Source organism: Hyperoodon ampullatus (assembly GCF_949752795.1).
Source record: "Hyperoodon ampullatus genome assembly, chromosome: 19".
Taxonomy (NCBI): Eukaryota; Metazoa; Chordata; class Mammalia; order Artiodactyla; family Ziphiidae; genus Hyperoodon; species Hyperoodon ampullatus.
In genome coordinates this window covers 2,144,190-2,167,173 of record NC_136932.1, presented here as the reverse complement: position 1 = coordinate 2,167,173, position 22,984 = coordinate 2,144,190, and the positions used below count along the sequence as shown (strand labels likewise).

Below are 22,984 nucleotides of genomic sequence, written 5' to 3'. Positions count from 1 at the left end.
CTCTCAACCACTGCGCCACCAGGGAAGCCCCCCCTGTTTCTTTTTATATTTTTAATATGGCTGCTAGAAAATGAAAAATCACATGTGTGCCTCACTTTGTATTTGTATCGGGCAGTGCTTTTTTTCTTTTTTTAATTTTTAAATTAAATTAAATTAATTTTTTTATACAGCAGGTTCTTATTAGTTAATATTTTATACATATTAGTGTATATATGTCAATCTCAATCTCCCAATTCATCCCACCACCACAGTGCTGTTTTCATGGTCCTTCCTGTATCTCCACTTCAGATCGACCCAAACCCAGAACTCAGGCACTTTCCAGAACACCTCCTCACACCAGGCCTCTGCATGTGTCAGAGTTTTCAGAAGCCTTGAGGAGTGGGAGGCGTTTGCCTCACAGCAGTGAAGTCACCTAGCACTTGAATATGTGGCCTCCTTGTTCTAAAATGTGCTCTGGGGATTCCCTGGAGGCGCAGTGGTTGAGAGTCCGCCTGCCGATGCAGGGGACACGGGTTCGTGCCCCGGTCCGGGAAGATCCCACATGCCGCAGAGCGGCTGGGCCTGTGAGCCATGGCCGCTGAGCCTGCGCGTCCGGAGCCTGTGCTCCACAATGGGAGAGGCCACAGCAGTGAGAGGCCTGCGTACCGCAAAATAAATAAATAAAATAAAATAAAATAAAATAAAATGTGCTCTGGTCCCCACCCTCCCCCATTTTCCTTTTCCTCCGCTGTCTTATGCAGAAAAAACCCCACTCTCTCCAGCACCCACGTGCACCAAACTCACCTCCCTCCGGGCCTTGCCATGCACATCCTCTGCAAAGCACTGGACCTCTGTGTGTGTAAGGGCCTGACTACCCTCCGAGACAAGAGCCATCCTTCTTCCAGGGTCTTGCTTCCTGATCCACGGACACCTCTCAGCCCTATTTGGTACCCTCCGGATCACACACCTGGGAGGAGACACAGAGACACAGCTGCTCACCCGCACTAGAGCCCTGCGGCCCTGGACTTGAGGGTGGTGCCCCACCCCTCCAGCCTCTCCTCATCCCCCCCCACACTCCTCTCTGCTCTACTGCCCCCCTTTCATCCTCGTCACACAGACTCTCCTGTGCCCTCTGTCATGCCTATGTACACACGTCTCAAACACCTAGGCCCGTCCCTCAGGTCGCCATCTGTGTGTGGAAGCAGTCCGCACGTACACATACCCCCCACCGTCCCCCCCCAACCCCGCCCAGGTACAGGGCCCCTTTGGACACCGACGCAGTTTACTCCTCGGTGGGTGGGCGCATTCTCATCCGCTCAGGGGAGGCCGGGGGAGCCCACCTGGCCCTCCCTCTTCCTGGGGGTCTTGGCTTTGAGAGCCCCACATTCAGCCCCACCGGGCCTTGTGTGCCCCTGGCCCGAGGTGCCCACGCTCAACAGGGAAGCCCCTCTCAACCTCAGCCAGCTCTGTCTAGGAATGTCTTGGAGGCACCTGGGCAGCTGACAGTTAAGGAGCTGGAAAAAAAAGAGGGAAAATCCGCCACGTTTCGGTTCTAGAGAATCCTGCCAGGAGACGGGGGCGAGCCCGAAATGGACCCACGATTCCGAGAGAGAGAGCAAACAGGTAAAAAATCCAAATGAAGCCTCCTCTGTCTAGAATTTTCGGTCTGGATTTGACTGAAAAATCAGCTGCAGGAGCATGACCCAGTCCCTCACAGAGAAGCAAATGTGAGCCCACGGAGCAGCAGGGTGGGAAGTCCACGCTGTGCCTCCGTGCAGGCAGCGGGTCTGGGGGAGAGGGTCTGGGCAGCTGTATTTAGGGCAGCTGTGATGTCAGCGGGGAGGAGGGCTCGAGTTGGGAATGTGATACAATGGCCCCTTTGTCCCCCTCCCCTCCTGTCCTGCACACACTCTGGGAACCACATTCTGGCCCCAAACCACATGACACAGGCGGGGCTGCACAGCGGGGCTCTGCCACCACCACCGCCCTGACACTCGGCGTCACCTGGCGTGCCCTCATACGTGCGTGTGCACACATGGCACGTGCACACACGTACCCACGTGTAGAGTTGAGCATATGTAGTGAGAGGCATAGGCCCTCCTTTACCGTACTTCCCAGTACGGTAGCCATGAGCCACAGGTGGCTTTTAAAATTAATTACAGGGCTTCCCTGGGGGCGCAGTGGTTGAGAGTCTGCCTGCCGATGCAGGGGACACGGGTTCGTGCCCCGGTCCGGGAAGATCCCACGTGCCGCGGAGAGGCTGGGCCCGTGAGCCATGGCCGCTGAGCCTGCGTGTCCGGAGACTGTGCTCCGCAACGGGAGAGGCCGCAACAGTGAGAGGCCCACGTACCACAAAAATAAATAAAAATAAAATTAATTACAATAAAATTTAAAATGGAGTCCTTCGGTGGCACTGTCCACATGTCAAGTGCTCTCCAGCCACGGTGGCTAGTGGCTACCGTACTGGACAGCAGATAGAGAATTAGTTTCTCATTGCAGCAAGCCCAAGCCTACAGCCTTCCACCGCTGGCTGCTCGCACACGGGGCCTGGTCTGTACGTGCTCCTCCTCTCACACTTGCTCACTCCTGTTCACAGCGATGTCACACTCCACACGCTCACCTAGAAAGGCCACCTCTTAACCTCATGGTCTCTCTCTTTAGTCTCCCGGGCATCTACACCCAGACCTGCACCCAGCCCTGTGTCTCAGCCCCTGGCTTCCGGCCTCAGCCAGCTCCTCTTGGCTTGGAAAGAATAACAGGGTGAAAACATGACAGCATGACAGTGGCAACAATGTCTGGTCTTAAGGCTGAGATGAATTCCACAGACATGGAGAGCTTTGGACACTCAAGTCAAACTCAGCCTGGGTTGGGCAGGAGAATGAGGGGACAATGAGACATTTGAAACATAAGAAAGGCCTGGGGCTCCCCTGGTGGCGCAGTGGTTGGGAGTCCGCCTGCCGATGCAGGGGACGGGGGTTCGTGCCCCGGTCCGGGAAGATCCCACATGCCACGGAGCGGCTGGGCCCGTGAGCCACGGCCGCTGAGCCTGCGCGTCCGGAGCCTGTGCTCCGCAACGGGAGAGGCCACAACAGTGAGAGGCCCACGTACTGCAAAAAAAGAAAAAAAAAGAAAGGCCTGGAAATTGAGAAGCGTGGTGAACCTGCCGGTGCGACAGGTGTGGGCAGGGCAGGAGAGAGTGAGAATGAACAGGTGGGTAGCGGCCAGGTAAAGCTTGGATGTCAGGCTTGACTTGCTTCTGAAACCCCTGTGGGGGCAGATAGGAATGGGACCACGACAGCCAAGGGCCTCAGGGGGCAGGAGGTCCAGGTGGGTGGGAGTTGCCTAGGCTGGTGTCAGGCAGGCATCAGCAATCAATCATTCCATGGATTGATCAAAGGATCCCGAGGTAACTTGGGGTAATTTGCATATTGAATAAACTTTTGTTTACAAGCCACAATTTCTTGCCCTCTTTAGGCTAATTCCAGTACTACACTCTCCTGAATGTGGAAGAAGTGTTAATGATGAATTATTAAAGGCCATAATTAACAGTCATGACTACTGAAGGACAGCCAAGGTTTTAGTATTGCAGGCAATGGCCTCTGAGGACTGCTCCATCTCTCTGTGCACCTGAGGGAGGGATGAGGGCCCTTCCTGCCCAAAGGTTTAGGTCCTGAGACCTTGGGAGGGGGGCAGGAATGGGACAGCTGTCAACTTCTCCCCGTCTCTAGGTGTCTGGGCGCCTGGTCTGCTCCGGAGTTCTGACTCCCTGGATCCTCTATGTGCCCACGGACGGCACACGGCTGTCCCTCTTCCCTGAGATTGGGGAGCTGACCAGTCACCTTCCTTGTGGGGGCCTCAGGCTCTCAGGTCAGCAGGCAGGGGTAGGCAGAGGGTGAGGGAAAAAGGAAGGGAGGGAGAGAAAGGAGGAAGAGGAAGCAAGAATTTCTAAAACAGAAGGAAAGGGCAGGAGGCAGGGGCTGGGCAAAATGACCTCCCCAGGCCACCACACACCCAGGGGTCATGTTTGGGGGACTTAGAAGGCCGAGAGGGATGGTCAGGAAGGCCTGTCACCTTCCTGGTTGCAGCTGGTAAGTACCTGGACTGCAGCTCTCCAAGGCCCTGGGGAGGTTTTCCTGAGGGCTGGTGGTTCCCTCCTTCCCTCCCGGGGGAGACCAGAAGAAGGAGAAGGAAGCCATGCTTTCTCCAGGTCTCCTCTGGCCCTCAGGGCAGGCTCAGCGACCCTGTCTCACATTGTACTGCTGATTGCTCCCTTGGAGGAGCTCAGAGGGGGCTAGGACGGAGAAGAGGCCAGATGACCCTAGGCATTTGCCCAGGGGGGCTCCCAGGGACCACCCCCCGTCCCACCTCCCTCCCCCAACCACGGGCCTCCCAGAGCCCTGACCACAGCCCCCCAACCCTGCAGGATGCCCCCAGCAGTAGGGGGGAGCAGCGAGAGTTGATGGCACTGATGGGCATGGGCATGAGGTTTGGGCAGGGCAGGATCTGCAGGGAGGGGTGTGTGTGTGTGTGTGTGTGTGTGTGTGTGTGTGTGTGTTGATGCACAAGTGGGTTGCCTGTCTGGCACTGTAAGGGACAAGAGGGTATGGGAGACATGCAAGGAAGATGGAAGGAGAGAGTTAAGAGAATGGGTAAAGGCCTAAGAAAGGCAAGAGGGAGGGGGAGGGTCCATCCAGGGGCTGGAGGAACAGGGGGAGGGAAGGGGCGGACACTGAGGGAGAGCCCGCCCACCGCCCAAAGCTCCCTCCCCAGGACGCCCCTCCACCAACTCCAAGGAAGGAAATTAGGAGGCCACTGCAGATAGGTTTGGGTCATTTCCACATGCTTTATTCCAGCAATCAAAATAATTAAAAACATCTCAAATTATTATACACATACAAAATAGGTACAGAGTCTCTTGTTTCCTCCCACCCCTAGGGGGAAAAACTGCTTTGTGCTTTGGGAAATTGTGCTCTGAAACCCAGCGAGAGAGAAACGCAGAACAGAGTAAAAGACAGGCCGTGAGGACGGGATGCAGCTGAGGAGAGGGTTTCAGAGGAGGGAGAGGTGGGGAGAGAGAGGAGAGAGGCCTGAGGTGGTGAGAGGCGCTGAGGGGGATGAAGAGAGGGTGGAGAGCAAGTGACCCTGTCTGGAGCCGGCACTCTCTCCCCCACATTAAATAGCACCTTTAGAAAATTCACGAGTCCCCATCCACAAGAAGAAAAAAAAAAAAAAAACAAAGAATAAAAAAAGACTTTGAACAAAAAGGAACATTTGCTGGCCTAAGGGGGGGGTGCGTTTCCACTTCCATAGCACCAGTGATTCCCTCCCCACCCCACCCCATCACAGAGATGTAGCACCTTTGATATAAAATGGGGAGCCCCTTCCACCCTGCCCCCATCCCGCCCCCCATGCAGTTGCCCCGGTAAAGACGAGAACGAGGTAGTCTTTCAGCAACACAATTACACAAGGAACAGAGCAGTCTCTCCCACCCAGCCGGGCAGCGCGGGGGGATTGGCACGTTTCTCAAATCCGACGTTTCTGCTCTGTCTTGGCCCCTCCTGACTTTTCTCCAAACCCGGTGGTGAAGGGCCAGTGGTGCCCCTGGCACGCGCCCCTCAAAAACAAAGAGGGTTATGTTGCCGGGGCAACAGGGATGCCAGATGGTAAGGCTTCGTTGGCAGTCTGAGAACTCCGGGTCCCCCCAGGGCTTGGGGGTTCTGGGTGAAGGGAGTGGGCTGGGAGTGTGGGGGCCACTTGGGTGTTTCAACATTGCCTTTGGTTGCTGGGCAGACAATGCATTGTTTCCTGTGTCTTTTGGGGAGACTTAGATTTGGGGAGCAGTGGAGGGGAGGCCCCAGGAAGGCATGGAGAAAGGAGCAGAAAGGGCAGCGTTGGGGTGTCATAAGCCCAACGGGCAGAAAAGGACTTACCCCCACGTGGGTCTTCAAGCAAGTGGACCAAGCTTCCTTTTTTAAAAAGTTATTTATTTATTCTTTTTTTTTTTTTGGTAAGGTTGAATGCAGTTTTGGTTTTTGGTCATATTCAGTTGGTCAAAGATAAAAACTAAGTTTGAGAGATGAATGCAAAGGAAAAAAATATTTTCCAAAGTCCATGTGAAATTGTCTCCCATTTTTTTGGCTTTTTGGGGGGTTCAGTTTGGGTTCTTTGTCTGTTTCCAGAGTCAGGGGCAAGTGGGTTGGGTGGGAGGGAGCCAGGTTGGGGTGGAGGGAGTTTACAGGAAGCAGACAGGGCCAACGTCGATGCCGAATTCCTGGTCTGGGGCGCCAACGTCCAAGGGGGCCACATCGATGATGGGCAGGCGGGAGGTCTTGGTGGTTTTGTATTCGATCACTGTCTTGCCCCAGGCTCCGGTGTGACTCTGGGGTGAAAGGGAGACAATGGGAGAGGGGTGTCACCCAGCAGCAGTGAGGGGGTGGGGGGACTGGGTCTGCCCGGAAAGCCAAAGCCCAGAGCGGGGGCCCTGCTGGACTCACCGTGCAGCCGTCGTAGGTGACGCTGTAGGTGAAGCGGCTGTTGCCCTCGGCCCGGATCTCGATCTCGTTGGAGCCCTGGAGGAGCACGGCCTTCTTGAGGTTGCCGGTCTGCTGGTCCATATAGGCCACGCTGTTCTTGCAGTGGTAGGTGATGTTCTGGGCAGCCTCGGTGGACATTAAGCGCAGGAAAGTCAGCTGGATGGCCACATCGGCAGGATCGGAGCCCTGGCCGCCGTACTCGAACTGTAGGAGCGGAAGAGCGAGGAGTGAGCGGCTGTGTTGGAGCCTCCAGTCCTGGCCTCCCTCCCTGGGGTCCCCTGAGAGCATCCTAGTGAACCTTACATCCAGAGGTGGCACCCCTTGCCCCCAGGCACCCTGTGTTTGACGCCGTATCCAGGACCCAGGTCTCCTGCCTCCCAGCTGATCACACTTAGCAGAGGTCTGGTCCACCCAGGACCTACCCTCGGGCCCTTCTGAGCCCTGGGCCAGCCCATCTCCTAAGAGTGGCTACAGGGTCGAGCTCACGCACCTGGAATCCGCCGGTCATGCTCTCGCCGTACCAGACGTGCCTCTTGTCCTTGGGGTTCTTGCTGATGTACCAGTTCTTCTGGGCCACGCTGGGCTGAGTGGGATACACGCAGGTCTCACCTGTCTCCATGTTGCAGAAGACCTTGATGGCGTCCAGGTTGCAGCCTTGGTTGGGGTCAATCCAGTATTCTCCTGCAGTGGGGCAGGGTGAGATGGCGTCAGGGGAGGTACGGGATGTGGGCACCTCAGGGCTCAGCCCCGTCGCGGCAGGAGGAGGCACGGCTGGGCCAGCCCTTACCGCTCTTCCAGTCGGAGTGGCACATCTTGAGGTCACGGCAGGTGCGGGCAGGGTTCTTGCGGCTGCCTTCAGGGCTCCGGATGTTCTCGATCTGCTGGCTCAGGCTCTTGAGAGTGGTGTCCACCTCGAGGTCACGGTCACGGACCACATTGGCATCATCGGCCCGGTAGTAGCGGCCACCATCCTGAGCCTTCTCTTGAGGTGGCTGGGGCAGGAAGCTGAAGTCGTAACCACCGCTGGGAGGACCAGGGGGACCAGGGGGTCCGGGAGGGCCGGGGGGACCCTGCGCAGAGAGGGAGGAGAGGGGGGATTACCGGGGTTCAGTGCTTTCAGGGCTGGAGGGCCATGGGCAGACAAGGTGGGGGACCACATACAGCAGGACCAGCATCACCAGTGCGACCACGAGGACCAGGGGGACCGATGGGGCCTGGGAGACCGTTGAGTCCGTCTTTGCCAGGAGTACCAGCAGAGCCAGGGGGACCCTGCAGAGAGGAAGCTGGTTGGAGAAAGCCTGCCAGAAAGCACGGGCCCACCCCAGCTCTGGCAGAGAAGCCCACAACCCACTCTGCCTGGCTCTGGTTCCTCAGCCTCATCATGGCTCACTCCCACAGCTGGGCCAGGAAATTTTGTGGGAGGAAGCAGTGGGGAGGGGGAGGCGAGGGCTGCGTAAGGTTGTCCAGAACCCCCTTCCCTTCTTTCATCCCCTGCCCCAGACCCTTCTCCAGAGAGGCGAGGGACCCAGGAAGAGCAGATAAATGGAAGACACAACTCACGCGGGGACCAGCAGGACCAGAAGCTCCGGAGGGACCTTGCTCACCAGGAGAGCCCTGAAGGAGAGATGCGAAGACAGCCGAGTGTAGGTCAAATGGGGCCAGCCACGGCCCCGCTGCCGGCCACCTTGTTATTCTGGAAGTCTAGCCCCAGGGTGTCCATAGGCTGAGGCCCCTCCCACGACCCCTCGCTGTGCACCCCTCACTGTCTCAGGGGCTACTGGGAAATACCCATTAGTCTTCAGACCCCAGTCCCCACCAGGGAGGAGAAGGACGGTCCAGAGAGGGAAACCGAGGCAAAGTGTCCCCCCATCACACAGCAGGACTTGGGGAGACGATAAAAGAAGACAAGATGGCAGCTGGGGGCTGGGGAGGGGCTGGGCATACTCACGGGAGGGCCAGGGGGACCCTGGAGACCAGAGAAGCCACGGTGACCCTTAATGCCTCTGTCGCCCTGTTCGCCTGTCTCACCCTTGTCACCGCGGGGGCCTTGGGGTCCCTAGAAGAGAGGTGGGGACAGGCTGTCAGGTGGAAGTTCTGTTAGCACTGAGGGGGTGCAGTCCACATCTGGACAAGGGTTCTGAGGACACAACGGCCAGAGCAGGGCACTTACAGTGGGGCCGCGGGCACCAGCGGGGCCAATGGGACCGGCAGGACCAGCAGGACCCTGGGGAGAGCAAAGAGAGCATTAGATCCTGGTCAGGGAGAGCCCGGCTGAGGGCTGGCACGGCCTGAGCTGCAGGTGAGGCCTCCCCTTGGCCAAATCCCTCTTTCCTCTCATCTTTTCCTACCATATCCACTCTCTCCTGACCCCAGGTGAATCTTCATGTAAATTCAGGCCTCACGTAAGCTGGGGCGAGCCGCTGGGAACAAACCCCATTCCTCGGGGGAAACGGGACTGTCTGGAGGAGGGGTCTCGAGGCTGAGCTGTGGCTCAGTGTTTTCAGGGAGGCCAAGGGCCCAGACATCTTGCAAGGCCTCCTCTTCCCCCCTGCTTAGGTGAAGTCAGGTGTCCATCTGCAGACCCCTCGGCCCGCCTGGAGAGCCCCTGGCCTGAGCAGAAACGGTGAAGCCAGAGCCCAGCTACTTACAGTCTCGCCACGATCGCCGCTCTTGCCGGCAGGGCCAACGGGGCCGGGGGCACCAGGGGCACCAGGAGCGCCAGGGGGTCCAGCAGGGCCGGTCTCACCACGGTCACCCTGAGAGGGGAAGAGGAGGGGGATCCGGGTCGGCCCTAGCTGAGAGGGCCAGGTGGAGCGGCAGGTGGGGCTGTGGCCCCAGGGTGCAGCCGTCTTACCTTGGGGCCCGGAGAACCATCTCGTCCAGGGGATCCTTCAGCACCAGGGGCTCCCTGCAGAGAGCGGGGGAAGGTGAGCGCCAGCCAAGGGGAGGGAGGCTCAGGCCAAGGCCAAGATGACCACACTGAGGGCACTGGCATGGGGCCGGCAACCGCTTACCTCACGTCCAGACTCGCCAGGGGGTCCAGCCAATCCGGGGGGGCCCATGGGACCGGGGGGGCCACGCTCACCACTTGCTCCAGAAGGACCTTGTTTGCCGGGTTCACCCTGAGGGAGAAGAAACAGTCAGGCCAGGGATGGGGTGTGCGAGGGCCTTAGGACCCGCCACCCCTATCCTGCGCCCTCCAAGTCCTGCGACCGTTCTTCTCGGGATCCTCAAGGTGAGGGGGCACTCACAGAGGGGCCAGGAAGACCAGGGAAGCCTCTTTCTCCTCGCTGACCGGGCAGGCCGACCACGCCACGCTGTCCAGCAATACCCTGAGGTCCGGGAGTGCCGGGAGCGCCCTGTGGGGGACAGGTGGGGGTGAGGTGACTTCCGGTGGCCAGGGATGCTGCCCGCACTCTGGACCCCTCTGGAGCGTAGTGCACTTACAGCAGGTCCATCAGCACCAGGGGATCCTTTCTCACCAGCGGGGCCAGGGGGACCGGGAGGACCGACTTCACCAGCACGCCCAGCAGGGCCAGTCTCACCACGGGGCCCTTTGCTGCCTTCTTTGCCAGCAGGGCCAGAAGGTCCAGGGGGTCCAGTATTTCCCTGGTTGGGGAGAATTGGGGCTGTCAGAATCCATCGGATTCTGGAGCATTACGGGAGCCGTAGTCGGGCCCACCGCGCTCCTGACGGCCTGTGCCCCAGACCCTCCCAGACCGGTGGAGTCTCCACCACAGACACTTACAGAGGGCCCAGGGGGACCGACTCGGCCAGCAGCACCAGGGAAACCAGTAGCACCCTGGAGAAGAGGACGAAGAAGCAATCAGACGGAGAAGAGCCCCTCACCTGGCCCAGCTGCCCCCCCTCCAAGCACAGGCTGGGGAGAGCCTCGGCAGAGAATCAGAGTGAGGTACTCACAGGGGGACCAGCGCTGCCACGAGCACCTTTGGGTCCGGGAGCACCAACATTACCCTGTAGGAGAGCACAGAGGCGTCACGGCTGGGCCAGTCCTGGATCCAGCCTGCTGGCAGCTCGGGGCCTAGATGGCGAGATACTCACAATGGGGCCAGGAGGTCCAGTGGGGCCAGCAGCGCCGGGGGCACCAGCATCGCCTTTAGCACCAGCATCACCAGGTTCGCCTTTAGCACCAGGTTGGCCATCAGCACCCTGGGGGAGGAGGGAGTGTGGTGAGTGGAGGAGAGGGCTGTGCCAGCCTAGGAAGTCAGCTGAGGAAGGACAGGAAGTCCAGGCAGGAAGATGCTTGAATGGGAGACAATCCCCCCCGGCCCCACCCTCCTTCTCTGAATCAGGCCAATGCCTCTGTCCTCATCCGGTCACTCAAGGCCCCAGGGCCTAGCTGGAGATGGAAGATGAAAGGGATCTTGGTACTCACAGGGGGGCCAGCGAAGCCAGCAGGGCCGGGGGGACCAGGCTCACCACGGTCTCCCTAGAAGAAAAGGAGGCACATGGAGAGATGCCCTGATCTGGGGGAAGGTGGGGTGGGATGGGCTGGAGGGTGGGGAAGGAGGGCCTGAGGAGCACTCCACAGGGACCAGAGCAGGTGGGAGCCAAGGTGGAGGGCCAGAAAGAGGGCCAGGGGTAGTATGGAGGGAGAGAAGGGTGGAGCATGGAGCCTTAACCGGGTCTTCTGTACTTACGGGGGCACCACGAGCTCCAGTGGGACCAGCAGGGCCGCTAGGACCAGTTTCACCCTGAGAGGGAGGGACAAGAGGCTCAGGGTCAGGGGCCCATGCTGAATACTCCTGACAGATAACCCAGGAGAGTCCTCCTCCCTCCTGGCCCCCCACCTTTGGAGCACCAGCTTGGAATGGCAGAAGCTGCCTCCCCTGCAGAGCTGTGCCCAGGCTTGCTGGGGAAGCTGTGTGTTAGGGAAGAAGGTGGGGAGGCAGCCATCTCACCTTGTCACCAGGGGCACCAGCGGGGCCAGGAGGACCAATGGGACCAGTCAGACCACGGACGCCATCTTTGCCAGGAGCACCATCAGCACCTTTGGGACCAGCATCGCCCTAAAGACATAGGAAAGCCTGAGACTTCCAGTGTGGGGCAAGGAGGTGACCTAGAGCATCCCACTTGTGTCTGGGACCCCTCCCCAGTTTGTGTCTGCCCTGCCCCCATGTGTGCCAAGGACTCAAGATCTTTCAGGGGAAAGGTGTCTGTGTGGGGATTCCGGGGAACTTAGATTAAGAAGCTCCTGCTTTGTGTAGAGGGATTCCTCGTCCAGGAGGCACCCCACCACCACCTCTTGTTGCCATGGTAACACATGGGAAGGGTAGGGCCTGGACTACAGGTAAGGATTCATCAACCAAGAGGCCAGAGAAGAAGAAGGGAGGATTAAGGAGAAGAGGGAGAGACCCAAGGGAGTAGAAAGAGATGCTGATGGATCTGAAGCAGCGAGAGATGGGAACCACACAGGGTTCGAGGGAGGGGGAGTTCAACTTACTCTGTCACCCTTAGCGCCTGGGAGACCTGCTGCACCTCGTTCACCAGGCATTCCTTGAAGGCCAGGGGCGCCCTGGTTACCAGGGGCTCCAGGGGCACCAGCATCGCCCTGTATGACAACCAAGAAGACTCGAGTGAGGCTTGGGGTCTCGGAAGTGGGTCACAGCTTTGAGCCCCCTCTGAATTTCTCCCAGGCTTGGTTCCGAGGCCAAAGACAGGTACTAGCTAAGAGGAAAGGCTCACAGCCCAGAAATGCAGGCTGCACATGGACCCCACCCCAGTCTTGTCCCCCCATCCCTCCCCAACATCCAGCTGGCTTTGGTCACAGCCAGGCATCCCCCATCACAGGAAGGGTGAGACCTGGTCCCTGTGCTGCCCTTACCTTAGCACCATCATTGCCAGGGGCACCGTTGGACCCACGGGGACCTGCAGGACCGGCGGGCCCTTGCACACCACGCTCGCCGGGGAAACCTCTCTCGCCCTGGAGGGGAAGGACAGGGCCCATGAGGTGGCTGCAGAGACGGGGCCAAGCACGGGGCATGTTGGTGGAAGCAGCAAGAGGCTCTACTTACTCTTGCTCCAGAGGGGCCGGGGGCACCAACGTCTCCAGGAGCACCCTGAGCGGGAGGGAGGGACACCAGTGAGCAGAGCCCACCTTGGTCCTCCCAACTAGAAAGAATACGTGTCCCCCTGGGGGCTAGCCCTTGGGGTCTGTGACTGGAGACCAATCCCTCCTCAGCACTGAACCGGGATTATCCCTCTGCTCCTCTGCGTGAATGCGTCACCCTCTCCAAACGTGGGGTTGAGGGAAAGCCAGAGTATTCCAGCAGCTCTAAAAAGAAGTCATCCAGACCAGCAGCCACGCAGCTCCTTCCAGATCCTCTCATGCAGAGGTGCAGCTCTTTGCTCCCCTCTGTGTAGCACCCTTCATGATGGGAAGTCCTTCCTCAAGTCTAACCTTGATCCCTCTAGTTGAAGGTAGTCTGATTCGCTAGGGGGGGCTGGACTCTCCCTCTGTATTCCCTGCACTCCCCATCTCTTCAGCTGGCTGCTACCTCTTACCTGTTCACCGGGTTTGCCTGCTTCACCGGGAGGACCAGAAGGGCCAGGGAGACCCTGTAGGTGGGAAGTGGGGGGTGGGAAGCGAGGGATTAGAATCTGGAAGAGGTGTTCCTCATGCCCCTCTCCCAACACCTGACAGCCGTGAGGCCTCACCTGGAATCCGGGGGAGCCAGCAGGGCCTTGTTCACCTCTCTCACCAGCAGGGCCCTGCACGGGGGAAATGCTGCGGTCATGGGAAAGCTCAGGAGAAGAGGGACGGGGGCTATCTCCCCTTTCCTGCCCCACAGCACCCCCTCCCCAGGCCTCCCCGTCAGGGACACTCACAGCAGGTCCGGGAGGTCCCTGAGCCCCAGCTTCTCCGTCTTTGCCAGCAGGACCCTATGGGGAGAGAGTGAAAAAGAGGCCAGGGTGGTGAGGTGGGCAGGCAGCTGAGGAAGAGAGCACAGGTAGGGGGCCTGAGGGCTGGGGGTCCTGACGCCCTGGGGATGGGCTGGAGCCTCCTGCAGGATGTAGGGACGAGACATGGGCGGAGGCAGGGAGGGGACAGGGACCAAAAGGAGATACTTACAGCAGCGCCGGGGGGTCCAGGAACGCCTCGTTCTCCAGCCTTGCCGGGCTCTCCCTGTGGGGAGAGAGAGTTAGGGTTGAGGAAGCTGAAGTGGAAAACCTGGGCCTCCTGGGTCCCTCCCGTTTACTTTGGTGGAATTTTTGAGGAGCTTTTTAATCTATCAATCAGCTCTGGCCCCTGAGGAAGGCCTTTGCTGGCTTCGACTGCTCCATCTCTTGGCCTCTCCCTGAGCCCTCTCCTCCCAGACGACCTGCCCCTTAGGCCCCTCTCTCCACTGTATGCCTTTGGTGACCTGAGCTGCAAAGGGCTTTCATCTCTTCTGATATCTCCTTTTGAACCTCAAAGAACCCACCAAGATTTGGGGCTGACTATCATGCAAAAGGCCCATCGTGTGTGTGTGTGTGTGTGTGTGTGTGTGTGTGTGTGTGTGTGTGCGCGCACCAACGATACTTATTTCCAGGGATAGAGCAATGGTAGTAAAGCCAGGAGAGGTCTCTCATTTTATGGAATAGGGAGACTGAGGCCCAGAGAGGGGCAATGAGTGGCTTGAGGCCACACAGCAAGTCAGAGGCAGAGCTGGCCCCACAGCGAGGACTCTTCCCCCCACCCCCACCCTCGCCCCAAGTGTGTCTGTCCCTGTGATACGCCTCACTGAATACTCACAGCAGCACCTTTAGGCCCAGGGAAACCCATCACACCGGCCTGACCACGGCTACCAGGAGGGCCTGGGGGTCCGGGGCGGCCATCTTGACCAGCAGGACCCTGAGGATGGAAGGTACAAAAGCGGAGGTGAGGACAGCGGGTGAGAGGTCAGGAGACCGATGTGGGCCTGGGGGAGTGATACTTACAGGGGGGCCAGTTTTGCCATCAGGACCAGGGCTTCCAGGGCTTCCAGTCAGACCCTAGGGGGAGGCAGAGAGGCGTGAGTGGGGAGGGGGAGAAGGAGAGTGGAGGCTGGGGTGGAGGACATTCTAGAAGGTGGATCTGTGGTCCTGCTCCAGAACCCTCACAGGATGGGCAGGGTCATGGGCCAAGCTGGGCAGAGGGCCGGGGTCTCACCTTGGCACCAGGCAGACCAGCTTCACCAGGTCGACCGGCTTCACCGGGAGAACCTTTGGGGCCAGCGGGGCCAGGAGAACCGCGTTCGCCAGCGGGACCCTGGTTGGGGGAGTCACAGCGACAATTAGGGTCTCTTTATCGCGGGCTGCCCTCTGCTTCCTCCTGGGCTGTGGGGGGTGCTTTGAGAGGCATTGGTGGTGGTAGGAAGGTCAAGGTGAGGCTAAGTGTGAAGAGAGAGGTCTGCAGCCCCAGTATGGGCACTAACGACTGGGCGGTGGGAGTGGGAGGCGGTTGACCACATCTGGGAGAGGAAGGTCACGTCCAGGGAGCAGCAGGGCGAGCCTCCCACCCATGAAGAGAGATTACCTTGGGACCAGAAACACCATCTGCGCCAGGGAAACCGCGGCTACCAGGTCCACCCTGTGGGCAGAGAGGAGGTCAGTGAGCTCAGACACGTGGGCACCAGGCCGGCACTGGGGCTGAGAAGGGGGCACTTACACGCTCGCCAGGGGGTCCAGGCAGGCCAGCAGGTCCGGGTTCACCTCGGGCTCCTCGCTTTCCTTCTTCCCCAGCAGGGCCAGGGGGACCTTGAATACCAGTGGGGCCCTGGAGAGGGCAGAGAGGAGGGGGCGGCCTGTGGTGAGGGGCTGTCCTGGTACCAGCTCCAGAGCGGGCTTGAGGCTGGGTGTCCAGCACCAGGGGCTCCCATTGCTCCTTGGACCTCCCCCAAGGGGCTGCTGGGGGACTTACGGGCTCTCCCTTGGCGCCAGTGTCTCCTTTGTTGCCAGGGGCACCAGGTTCACCCTGAGTGGGAGGAGAGGAAGATGAGTGGAGAGTGGGGATGCTCGGTTGGCCTGGATCTTCTTACTTCCCAGACAAGGGCCACGTGAGGCAGCTCGTGGGGTGGAGCAGGAAAGAGAGAGCAGTACTTACGCTGTTACCCTTGGGACCAGGGGCGCCACTGGGACCCTGGGGTCCAGAGGGGCCTCGGGCACCCGGGAAGCCAGGAGCACCAGCAATACCAGGAGAGCCCTGTGGGAGGCAGAACAAGTTGAGTCCAGGAGTGGAGGGCACAGGGTGGGTGGAAGGTGCGTACCAGGGGCGGCTCTGAAACCTGCAGGATACTTACATTGGCACCTTTAGCACCAGGCTGTCCATCAGTACCAGGGTTTCCCTGTGACACAGAGAGAGGTGGGTGAGTGACAGGCAAGGACTCTGAGTTAGGGAGAGGCACGGGGGGTACTGAGGAGGTGACACTTACAGCAGGGCCAGAAGCACCAGCAGGGCCAGGGGGGCCGGGCTCGCCACGCACACCTTGGGGACCTTCAGAGCCTCGGGATCCTTGGGGACCAGCTTCACCCTGGATTGGAAGAAAGAACATGTCAGGAGCCACCCTGGGAGTCCACCCTCATGTCTGGATGGCAGGGGGTGAAGGGCCATGACAGGAGGCCAAGAGTCAGGACTCCAAGATCAGAGAAGGGGACCCCAGGACAAAGGTGTTGGGGACTGGGCTTCTCTCTTGATTCTGGGTCCCTCTGGTTTGGGGAGCAGGGAGATGCCCACCCCTTGGCCTGCGGGAGCTCTGCTCATTGGAGGGTGGGGGTCTCACCTTAGCACCAACAGCACCAGGGAAACCAGGAGGACCAGCGGGGCCAGTGGAACCCTGTGAATGAAAGGGAGATGTTAGCGAGAAGGAAGATGGCAGCTGCAAGTCACACCCTGGGGTTCAGTCCTGCCCCTGCTATCAGACCCAAGAGCTGACACTGAGACCCCTCCGCAATCCCAGGCACTGAGGTCTAAGGGCTGGGACTCACAGGGGGTCCAGCAGCACCAGTAGCACCATCATTTCCACGAGCACCCTGCAGGAGAGAGGGGAAAGCCCCGGTTACACTCACTGAGCACTGGTCAGTCCCTTTAGCTCCTGGGGAACCCCTTCCAGAACCTGGAGTCCCCCAAGGGGCCAGGAGTACTTACAGCAGGGCCAGGGGCTCCAGGGCGACCTCTCTCACCAGGCAGACCACGGGGGCCCTGACAACAAAACCAAGAGAAGCCAAGTTAGACAGGAGACACACCCCTCTCCCCAAGCCCCCATCTTGCCCCTACGTCCTGTTCCCTCTCTTCCTTCTACACCTGGACACACTCACCATCTGACCAGGAGCTCCATTTTCACCAGGGCTACCAGGCTCACCCTACAGAGCAGAGAATAGAGTTAGAAATTCATTCATGGTGGGACTGCAGGGGAGGTGGAGGACCATGACAGTCACACAGCCACTTACCTTGGGACCAGCAGGACCAGCATCTCCCTTGGCACCATCCAAACCACTGAAACCCTAAGATAGGAAGATGGCCAAAATGAGACCTTGTGGAGACTGTGGACAACCTTGACAGCCACCCAGACCTGAGGAGGAGCCTCAGGAGGTCATCACAGCTATCTCCCTGTGTCTGAGCTAGACTAAACCCCAACTGGCCCAAGATCTCACTGCATCCCTTTATTGGGATTTCTTTCCCAATGGAGGGAAGTTCTCTTTGATGTCTACTCTCTATCCCTTGGAACTTATATAGCTGCCACCCACCACGACGCACACCAGGATCCTTTGGGGAAAGGGCTGGAATGAGATTCTGGGACTTTGGGAACTTAGATGACACAAAGGGGACTCACTCTGTGTCCCTTCATTCCAGGGAGGCCAGCTGTTCCGGGCAATCCTCGAGCACCCTGGAGAGAAAAGAAAAGGACAAAGGCAGGGCTGTTAGAAGACACCACTGTGGACACAGCTCCCAAATGAAGCCCAAATGCAGCAAAGCCTGGAGGCAGCCACACCATCCTGCTCACCTGAGGTCCAGGAGGCCCGCGCTCACCAGGACGACCAGGCTTTCCAGCTTCACCCTGAGAGAAAGAGAAAAGGCCATCGTGCCCGTGCCCCCTGAGTTGGAAAAGTATGGAAGGCCTGGGTCTTCCTGGGTTGTTGAGGGTCAGGCTTAGGGGCCCAGAATCTTATCTCAGTTTAAATCTACCATGCAACCCTTGCTTGAATTTTGCTTCCCTCCAAAGGAATTTCTGTTTATTTCTGTCACCAGCATCTTAATCTCACCACGTGGAGTGAGAATCTGAGGTACCCAGAGTGGTTAAGCCTAGGGAAGCCATTCACATCAGGGGATGGGGTTGGGGACTGCTTTAAGGTGACTGGGGTGAGGGTAGAGACAGCCACCTCTGTTAGGAAGATGGGGAAACATCCCAGGAGGCTCCTTGTTCAAGGGCAGTCCCACGCATCAAGGAGAACATGCCCTCCTTTCTCTGGGTATCACCCCCAAAGGTGGTGGGGGCACTGGGGTAGAGATTACAGGGACCTAACACATGGAGAGGTGGTGGGGGTCAGATGGTATCTCTTTACCAGGGCTACTTACATCATCTCCGTTCTTGCCAGGGGGGCCAGGGGGACCACGGGGACCCATGGGACCCTAGAGGAGACAGGAAGAGAGGATGTTAGAATGGCCAGGATAAGGAAAAAAGAAGGGGAAGGCTAGCATTGGAAGAAGGAGGTAAGAAAGACCCCAGATGGTGGTCCTTCAATAGGAGAATCCATGTATTTGTAGAGGGAGTGTGTATTTGCATAGAGAGTACAAGTTGGGGATCACTTACTGAGGCTCCAGGCTCGCCAGGCTCACCAGGGGGGCCTTGGAAACCTTGGGGACCCTGGCAGACAGGGAGAGAGGAGTAGGGTTAGAAGAGTAGGTACCTGCCAACCTGTCCCCCATCTCACCAAGAGATCTCTGAGCACCTTCCCTGCCCTCATGCCAAGCCTCTTTCCAAAAGCCCAGAGCCCAAAGCGGTGTAGACATCCTGGATACTCACAGGTGCGCCAGGGGGGCCAGGGAGACCACGAGGACCAGAAGGACCCTACAGAAGAAAAAGAAAGGGAGGCCATAATGAAGCCTCTGTAGGAAAGGTTATCTCCCATGGTTCCCGTTCAGACCACCCAGTTGCCTGGCATCCTCTCTGGATTCTGAGGTCCCAAAGGTCTTCTTGAGCTCCTAAGTTATCTACACCACCCCATAGCCCTTCCCTGGCCTATCTTGTCTGGATCCTCATCTGCTCTTCTCCTGTCCTCTACATCCCTCGCTGGTGACTCACCATGGGGCCAGGCACAGAAATTCCTGTTGATTTCTCATCATAGCCGTAAGACATCTGGGGAGCAAAGTTCTAGAAGAGAGAGTGCATGAGAAAGCAGGGTCAGGGCAGTGAGTTGAAAGGCAGAAGATATCACCAGTAATGGGACAAACTGATATCATGTGCCTCCTGATGTGACGCGCTATGCAGGACAACAACATGACGTGTGGCATAGCCCTGCCCAAGACATATCACTGGAATGTAATCATGAAGACACATCCAACAAACCCAATTTAAGGGATAGTCTACAGAACAACAGGCCTCTTCAAAAAATTTCAGTGTCATAAAAGACAAAGAAAGTCTGAGGAATGTTCCAGGTGAAAGGAAACTAAAGAGACATGACAATTAAATGCAATTCACGATCCTGGCTTGGATCCTGGAACAGGGAAAAAAAAAAAAAAAAGCTATAAAGGACATTATTGGGAATATTGGTGAAGTTTGAATATGGACTGCATGTTAGATAATAAATAGTACTGTATCAATGTTAAATTTCCAAAATGTAGTCATTGTGCAATGCTCATGTTAAGAGAATGTTCTTGCTCTCAGAAAAGACATGCTAAAGTATTTAGGAGCAAAGGGACATAATGCCAGCAACTTACTCTCAAATGGTTTAGAAAAAAAAACAAACCCCAGATAATTATATTTATACATAGAAACTGATAAAGCAAATGTGACAAATCGTGAAGGATATGTTAAAGTTCTTTGCATTATTTTTGCAACTTTTCTCTCTTTTTTTCCCTGTAAGTTTGAAGTTATTTCATACTATGAAGTATGCCATCTGCCAAAACAAACAAACAAACAAACCCCAACAAACTAAAAACCCCACGGTGGGGGGGTGGGGGTGGGGGTGAGGTGACGTAAGGCCTTCCACGAACGCCTCGACTCTCCACTTACTCCTCCGAGGCCAGGGGGTCCGGGAGGTCCTGGGGGTCCGGGGGGTCCGGGAAGTCCAGGTTGTCCAGGAATGCCATCTCGGCCAGGGGGGCCAGAGGGTCCCTGCAGCGGGAGAGGGCGGGCCGGGTGAGCGCAGGCCAGGAGCCACGCCCACCTCCAGCCCCAACAGCCGGGAGAGGGCACCGCTTACCCTTGGGCCTCGGGGGCCAGTGTCTCCTTTGGGTCCCTATGGGGTTGGGGCAGAAGAAACAAGAGAAGCGGGTTAGAGAAGGAGAACCGTGCAGAGTCCTGGGCGGGGTGGCGAAAGTCGAGGGCAGAGGATTACCTCGACTCCAGTGGTTTCTTGGTCCGTGGGTGACGCTAGGGGGGGGAAGAGACGCGGCTTAGAGGCAAGGTTTGCTCTAGGTGCTTCCGGCAACAGACGCCTCCCCTGCGCGGGGCAAGGGAGAGCCCCCGCCCCCGCCCCGGCCCAGGCCCCGAGCTATACCCTCGCCTTCCGGGCAGACGGGGCAGCACTCGCCCGCGGGGACTTTGGCGTTGGGACAGTTCTTGATTTCGTCGCAGATCACGTCATCGCACAACACGTTGCCATTGTCGCAGACACAGATCTGGCAGGGCACGGGCTTCCACACGTCTCGGTCATGGTACCTGAGGCCGTTCTGAACGCAGGTGACTGGTGGGACTGGGGCAAGAGGGGGAGATGGGGGCTGTCAGCGGCGCGCGAGTCCCCCCCCTCGGGGCTCCAGGTACCCCAACCCCACCGTCCCTTCCCCTCGGTCTTAGAGGCACGTTTAGGTTTTCCCTTTCCCGCCTCTCCTTCCCTTTCCCCCGATCCGTAAACGCCCATCTGCTCCTCATCAGCGCCAGTGACAGGGCCGAGGCGCCTGGCCAGGGCGGCTATAACTCTTCCAGTTCTCAGGAATTTGAACAGAGCTTTAGGCCGGGGTTGCTTCCAACTCCAACCCCAGACCATTTGCGCTGAAGCCAAGTGAAATAAAAAGCCATTGGGTGGGAGAGTGGGGGGTGGAGGAGTGGGAAGAGAGGCTCCCCAACCAGAGGGCAGGCTTGTGGGGCGTGGTTTGGGTGGAGACAGGAGGAGGGGACGGCAGGAGAGACAAGAGGTCTAGCCCGGATCCCGCCCCATTCCCGGCGCAGGTGGGATGGCGTGGGCGGGGCTAGGAGGATGGGGGAGGGGCTGATTGGCGTGGGATCCCGCCCAGAGACTTGAAGCGTACCGTAAAAGTAGGATATGCCCTAACCTCCAGCGCCCAGACATCTCAAAAGGCCTCTCTCAGTGACAACCCCCGTTTCCCAAAGCCAGCCAGTGCCTCTGGGTCACTCCTTAGCCAAAGAACCAGAAAGTCCGCAAATAGTAAATGAAGTTAGTTAACCACGCCCACCGCGGATCGTCTACCCAGACGGCCACTAGGTGGCGGGCGACACTAAGCAATTTCCCCCGACTGGCTACTTCTTCTAGAGACGGGGCTACCCTATCTCCAACTTTATTTTCCGGGTCTAGAGGTGGGGTCCACACCGGGCAACAATCCCGGTCTTCCCGCTCCGGCTCCTGCGCGGGGAAGCGCTGGATAAGGAGGCGCACTGCCCAGTGTAGGTCAGCAGAGGGCGCAAGGACTCTGCCTGACCAAGTCCGCGCCGAAGACTCTCTTCCTTCAACCCGCCCACGCTCCGCGCCCCCTCCCCCGCTCCGCCCAGCACCTCCGCGGCCCCAGGAACATTGTCTAGCCTGCAGAGAGGGTAAACAATCTTTCCTTATGAATCATCTCATAGCCCTTCTAATCACTCATAGCTTGGGCTCCAAACTCCCAACTCGGCGCCCCCATCCCATCTTCGACGTCCTTTCCCCCCACCCGGCGTCCAGACCCCATTTTCCCCGCAGTACTTCACAGTGCGCGCTCAGAACTCCTCCTGTGCCAACTCGCGCCGTGCAGCATCCTCCCCTCTCACTCCTGGGGGGCGTTCATCTACACCCTGACCCAGAGTGCGGTCCCTTCTATCCCAGGGCGCCGAGGACGAGCCCTCACCAACTTCCTTCCATTCCTGAGCCTCCGGAGCATCCCGAGTCTCAGTTTAAGTCGCGGACCCCTGGGACCAAACGCAGGGCAAGATACCAAGCAGCCCTAGACTCCCAAAAGTTTGGGACTTACTGTCTTCTTCTTGGCCTTCTTCTTGGCCCTCCTCTTGGCCGTGCGTCAGGAGGGCGGTGGCCGCTAAGAGGAGCAGGAGCCGGAGGTCCACAAAGCTGAACATGTCTAGACCCTAGACATGTAGACTCTTTGCGGCTGGGGTGGGGGTTAGCGTCCGCTCATGCGTGGCCTCACACTCAGCGTGCCTCCTGCTCCGACCCCGAGGAGAAACTCCCGTCTGCTCCGACCACCGGCCCGGGCCCCTTTTATACCATCCTGATGGAGAGCGGGGAGGAACCCTGCCCCTGGGAGAGGGGGAGCCGGCTGCCCGTCCCCCAGCCAATCAGAGTTGCCTGGCCCGGCCCCCAATTTGGGAGTGAGAACGGCGAGGGGGAGGAGGAGGGAAGGGAAGGGAAGGGAGTCCACCGCACATCTCCCCCCCTTCGCAGCTCTGCCTCCCCAGCCCCCCAGCCCAGCCAGGGCCGGAGATGATGCCGCTGGGATGCGGCTAGGTCCTCAATATAGTGTGGGCTAAAGAGTGGGTAGGGGCGCCTCTTCGGCTTTCTTCCTGGGACCCCCGACCTGGGGGGCGGAACTGGAATTGGGGAGCTGGTTAGGGAACCTTTCAAAGATGGAAGGATTGGGGGTGATTGGGAGGGAGTCCTGCTGGCCATGCCTCATTCACCCTCCTGACACCGTTGGCAAGAGCTAGGGGATGGGCATGAAGAGGCCAGCCGGGCACCCCTCTAAAGCAGGAGAACCTAAAAAAAAGATGTGCCTGTTTAGGGGTGTCTTCTGGTGTGGCTGGGGTATGGAACTTAGGAATATTGGGGGAACAAGTTAGGGACTCATTTGTAGACGTTAAGGATCAGATACTTGGGGATGGGTGCTAGCAAGAGGGTTTTTATTTGAGGATGTCAGTTCTTCGGCCATGCCCGAGGCTCCACGATGAAGTGAAATGCTCTCCCCAGACCTCAGCATGATTGAGAGAGATGGGGTGGGGAGGCTGAGGCACTGGCTGAGAAATGTGACTCCGCGGTCTCTCCAGAAGGAAGCTTTGGTGTTGAGTGATGGGGCAGCGGTGTGGTGGCGGGGAAATTGCTAAAACTCGTCCACC

The 22,984-nt window shown here is 58.4% G+C and overlaps 1 protein-coding gene across 1 annotated transcript; it reads right to left on the bottom strand.

Moving 5' to 3' along the window:
- Window positions 1–4,802: 4,802 nt before the first annotated feature.
- Window positions 4,803–22,066, bottom strand: COL1A1 (collagen type I alpha 1 chain). Its single transcript, XM_079724921.1, has 51 exons — window positions 21,889–22,066; window positions 20,211–20,405; window positions 20,049–20,083; window positions 19,914–19,949; window positions 19,724–19,825; window positions 18,794–18,862; window positions 18,515–18,559; window positions 18,302–18,355; window positions 18,067–18,120; window positions 17,495–17,548; window positions 17,324–17,377; window positions 16,941–16,994; window positions 16,809–16,853; window positions 16,639–16,692; window positions 16,479–16,523; window positions 16,274–16,327; window positions 15,926–16,024; window positions 15,794–15,838; window positions 15,598–15,696; window positions 15,415–15,468; window positions 15,163–15,270; window positions 15,031–15,084; window positions 14,665–14,763; window positions 14,454–14,507; window positions 14,269–14,367; window positions 13,606–13,659; window positions 13,362–13,415; window positions 13,191–13,244; window positions 13,038–13,091; window positions 12,548–12,592; window positions 12,358–12,456; window positions 11,977–12,084; window positions 11,435–11,542; window positions 11,174–11,227; window positions 10,909–10,962; window positions 10,575–10,682; window positions 10,434–10,487; window positions 10,261–10,314; window positions 9,960–10,121; window positions 9,764–9,871; window positions 9,527–9,634; window positions 9,367–9,420; window positions 9,161–9,268; window positions 8,683–8,736; window positions 8,461–8,568; window positions 8,073–8,126; window positions 7,674–7,781; window positions 7,300–7,582; window positions 7,003–7,193; window positions 6,474–6,716; window positions 4,803–6,358 (listed from the first exon to the last, which is right to left on the bottom strand). The coding sequence occupies exons 1-51, from the start codon at window positions 21,989–21,991 to the stop codon at window positions 6,212–6,214; spliced, it is 4,392 nt and encodes a 1,463-aa protein (XP_079581047.1). The 5' UTR covers window positions 21,992–22,066; the 3' UTR covers window positions 4,803–6,211.
- Between the last annotated feature and the right edge of the window lie 918 nt (window positions 22,067–22,984).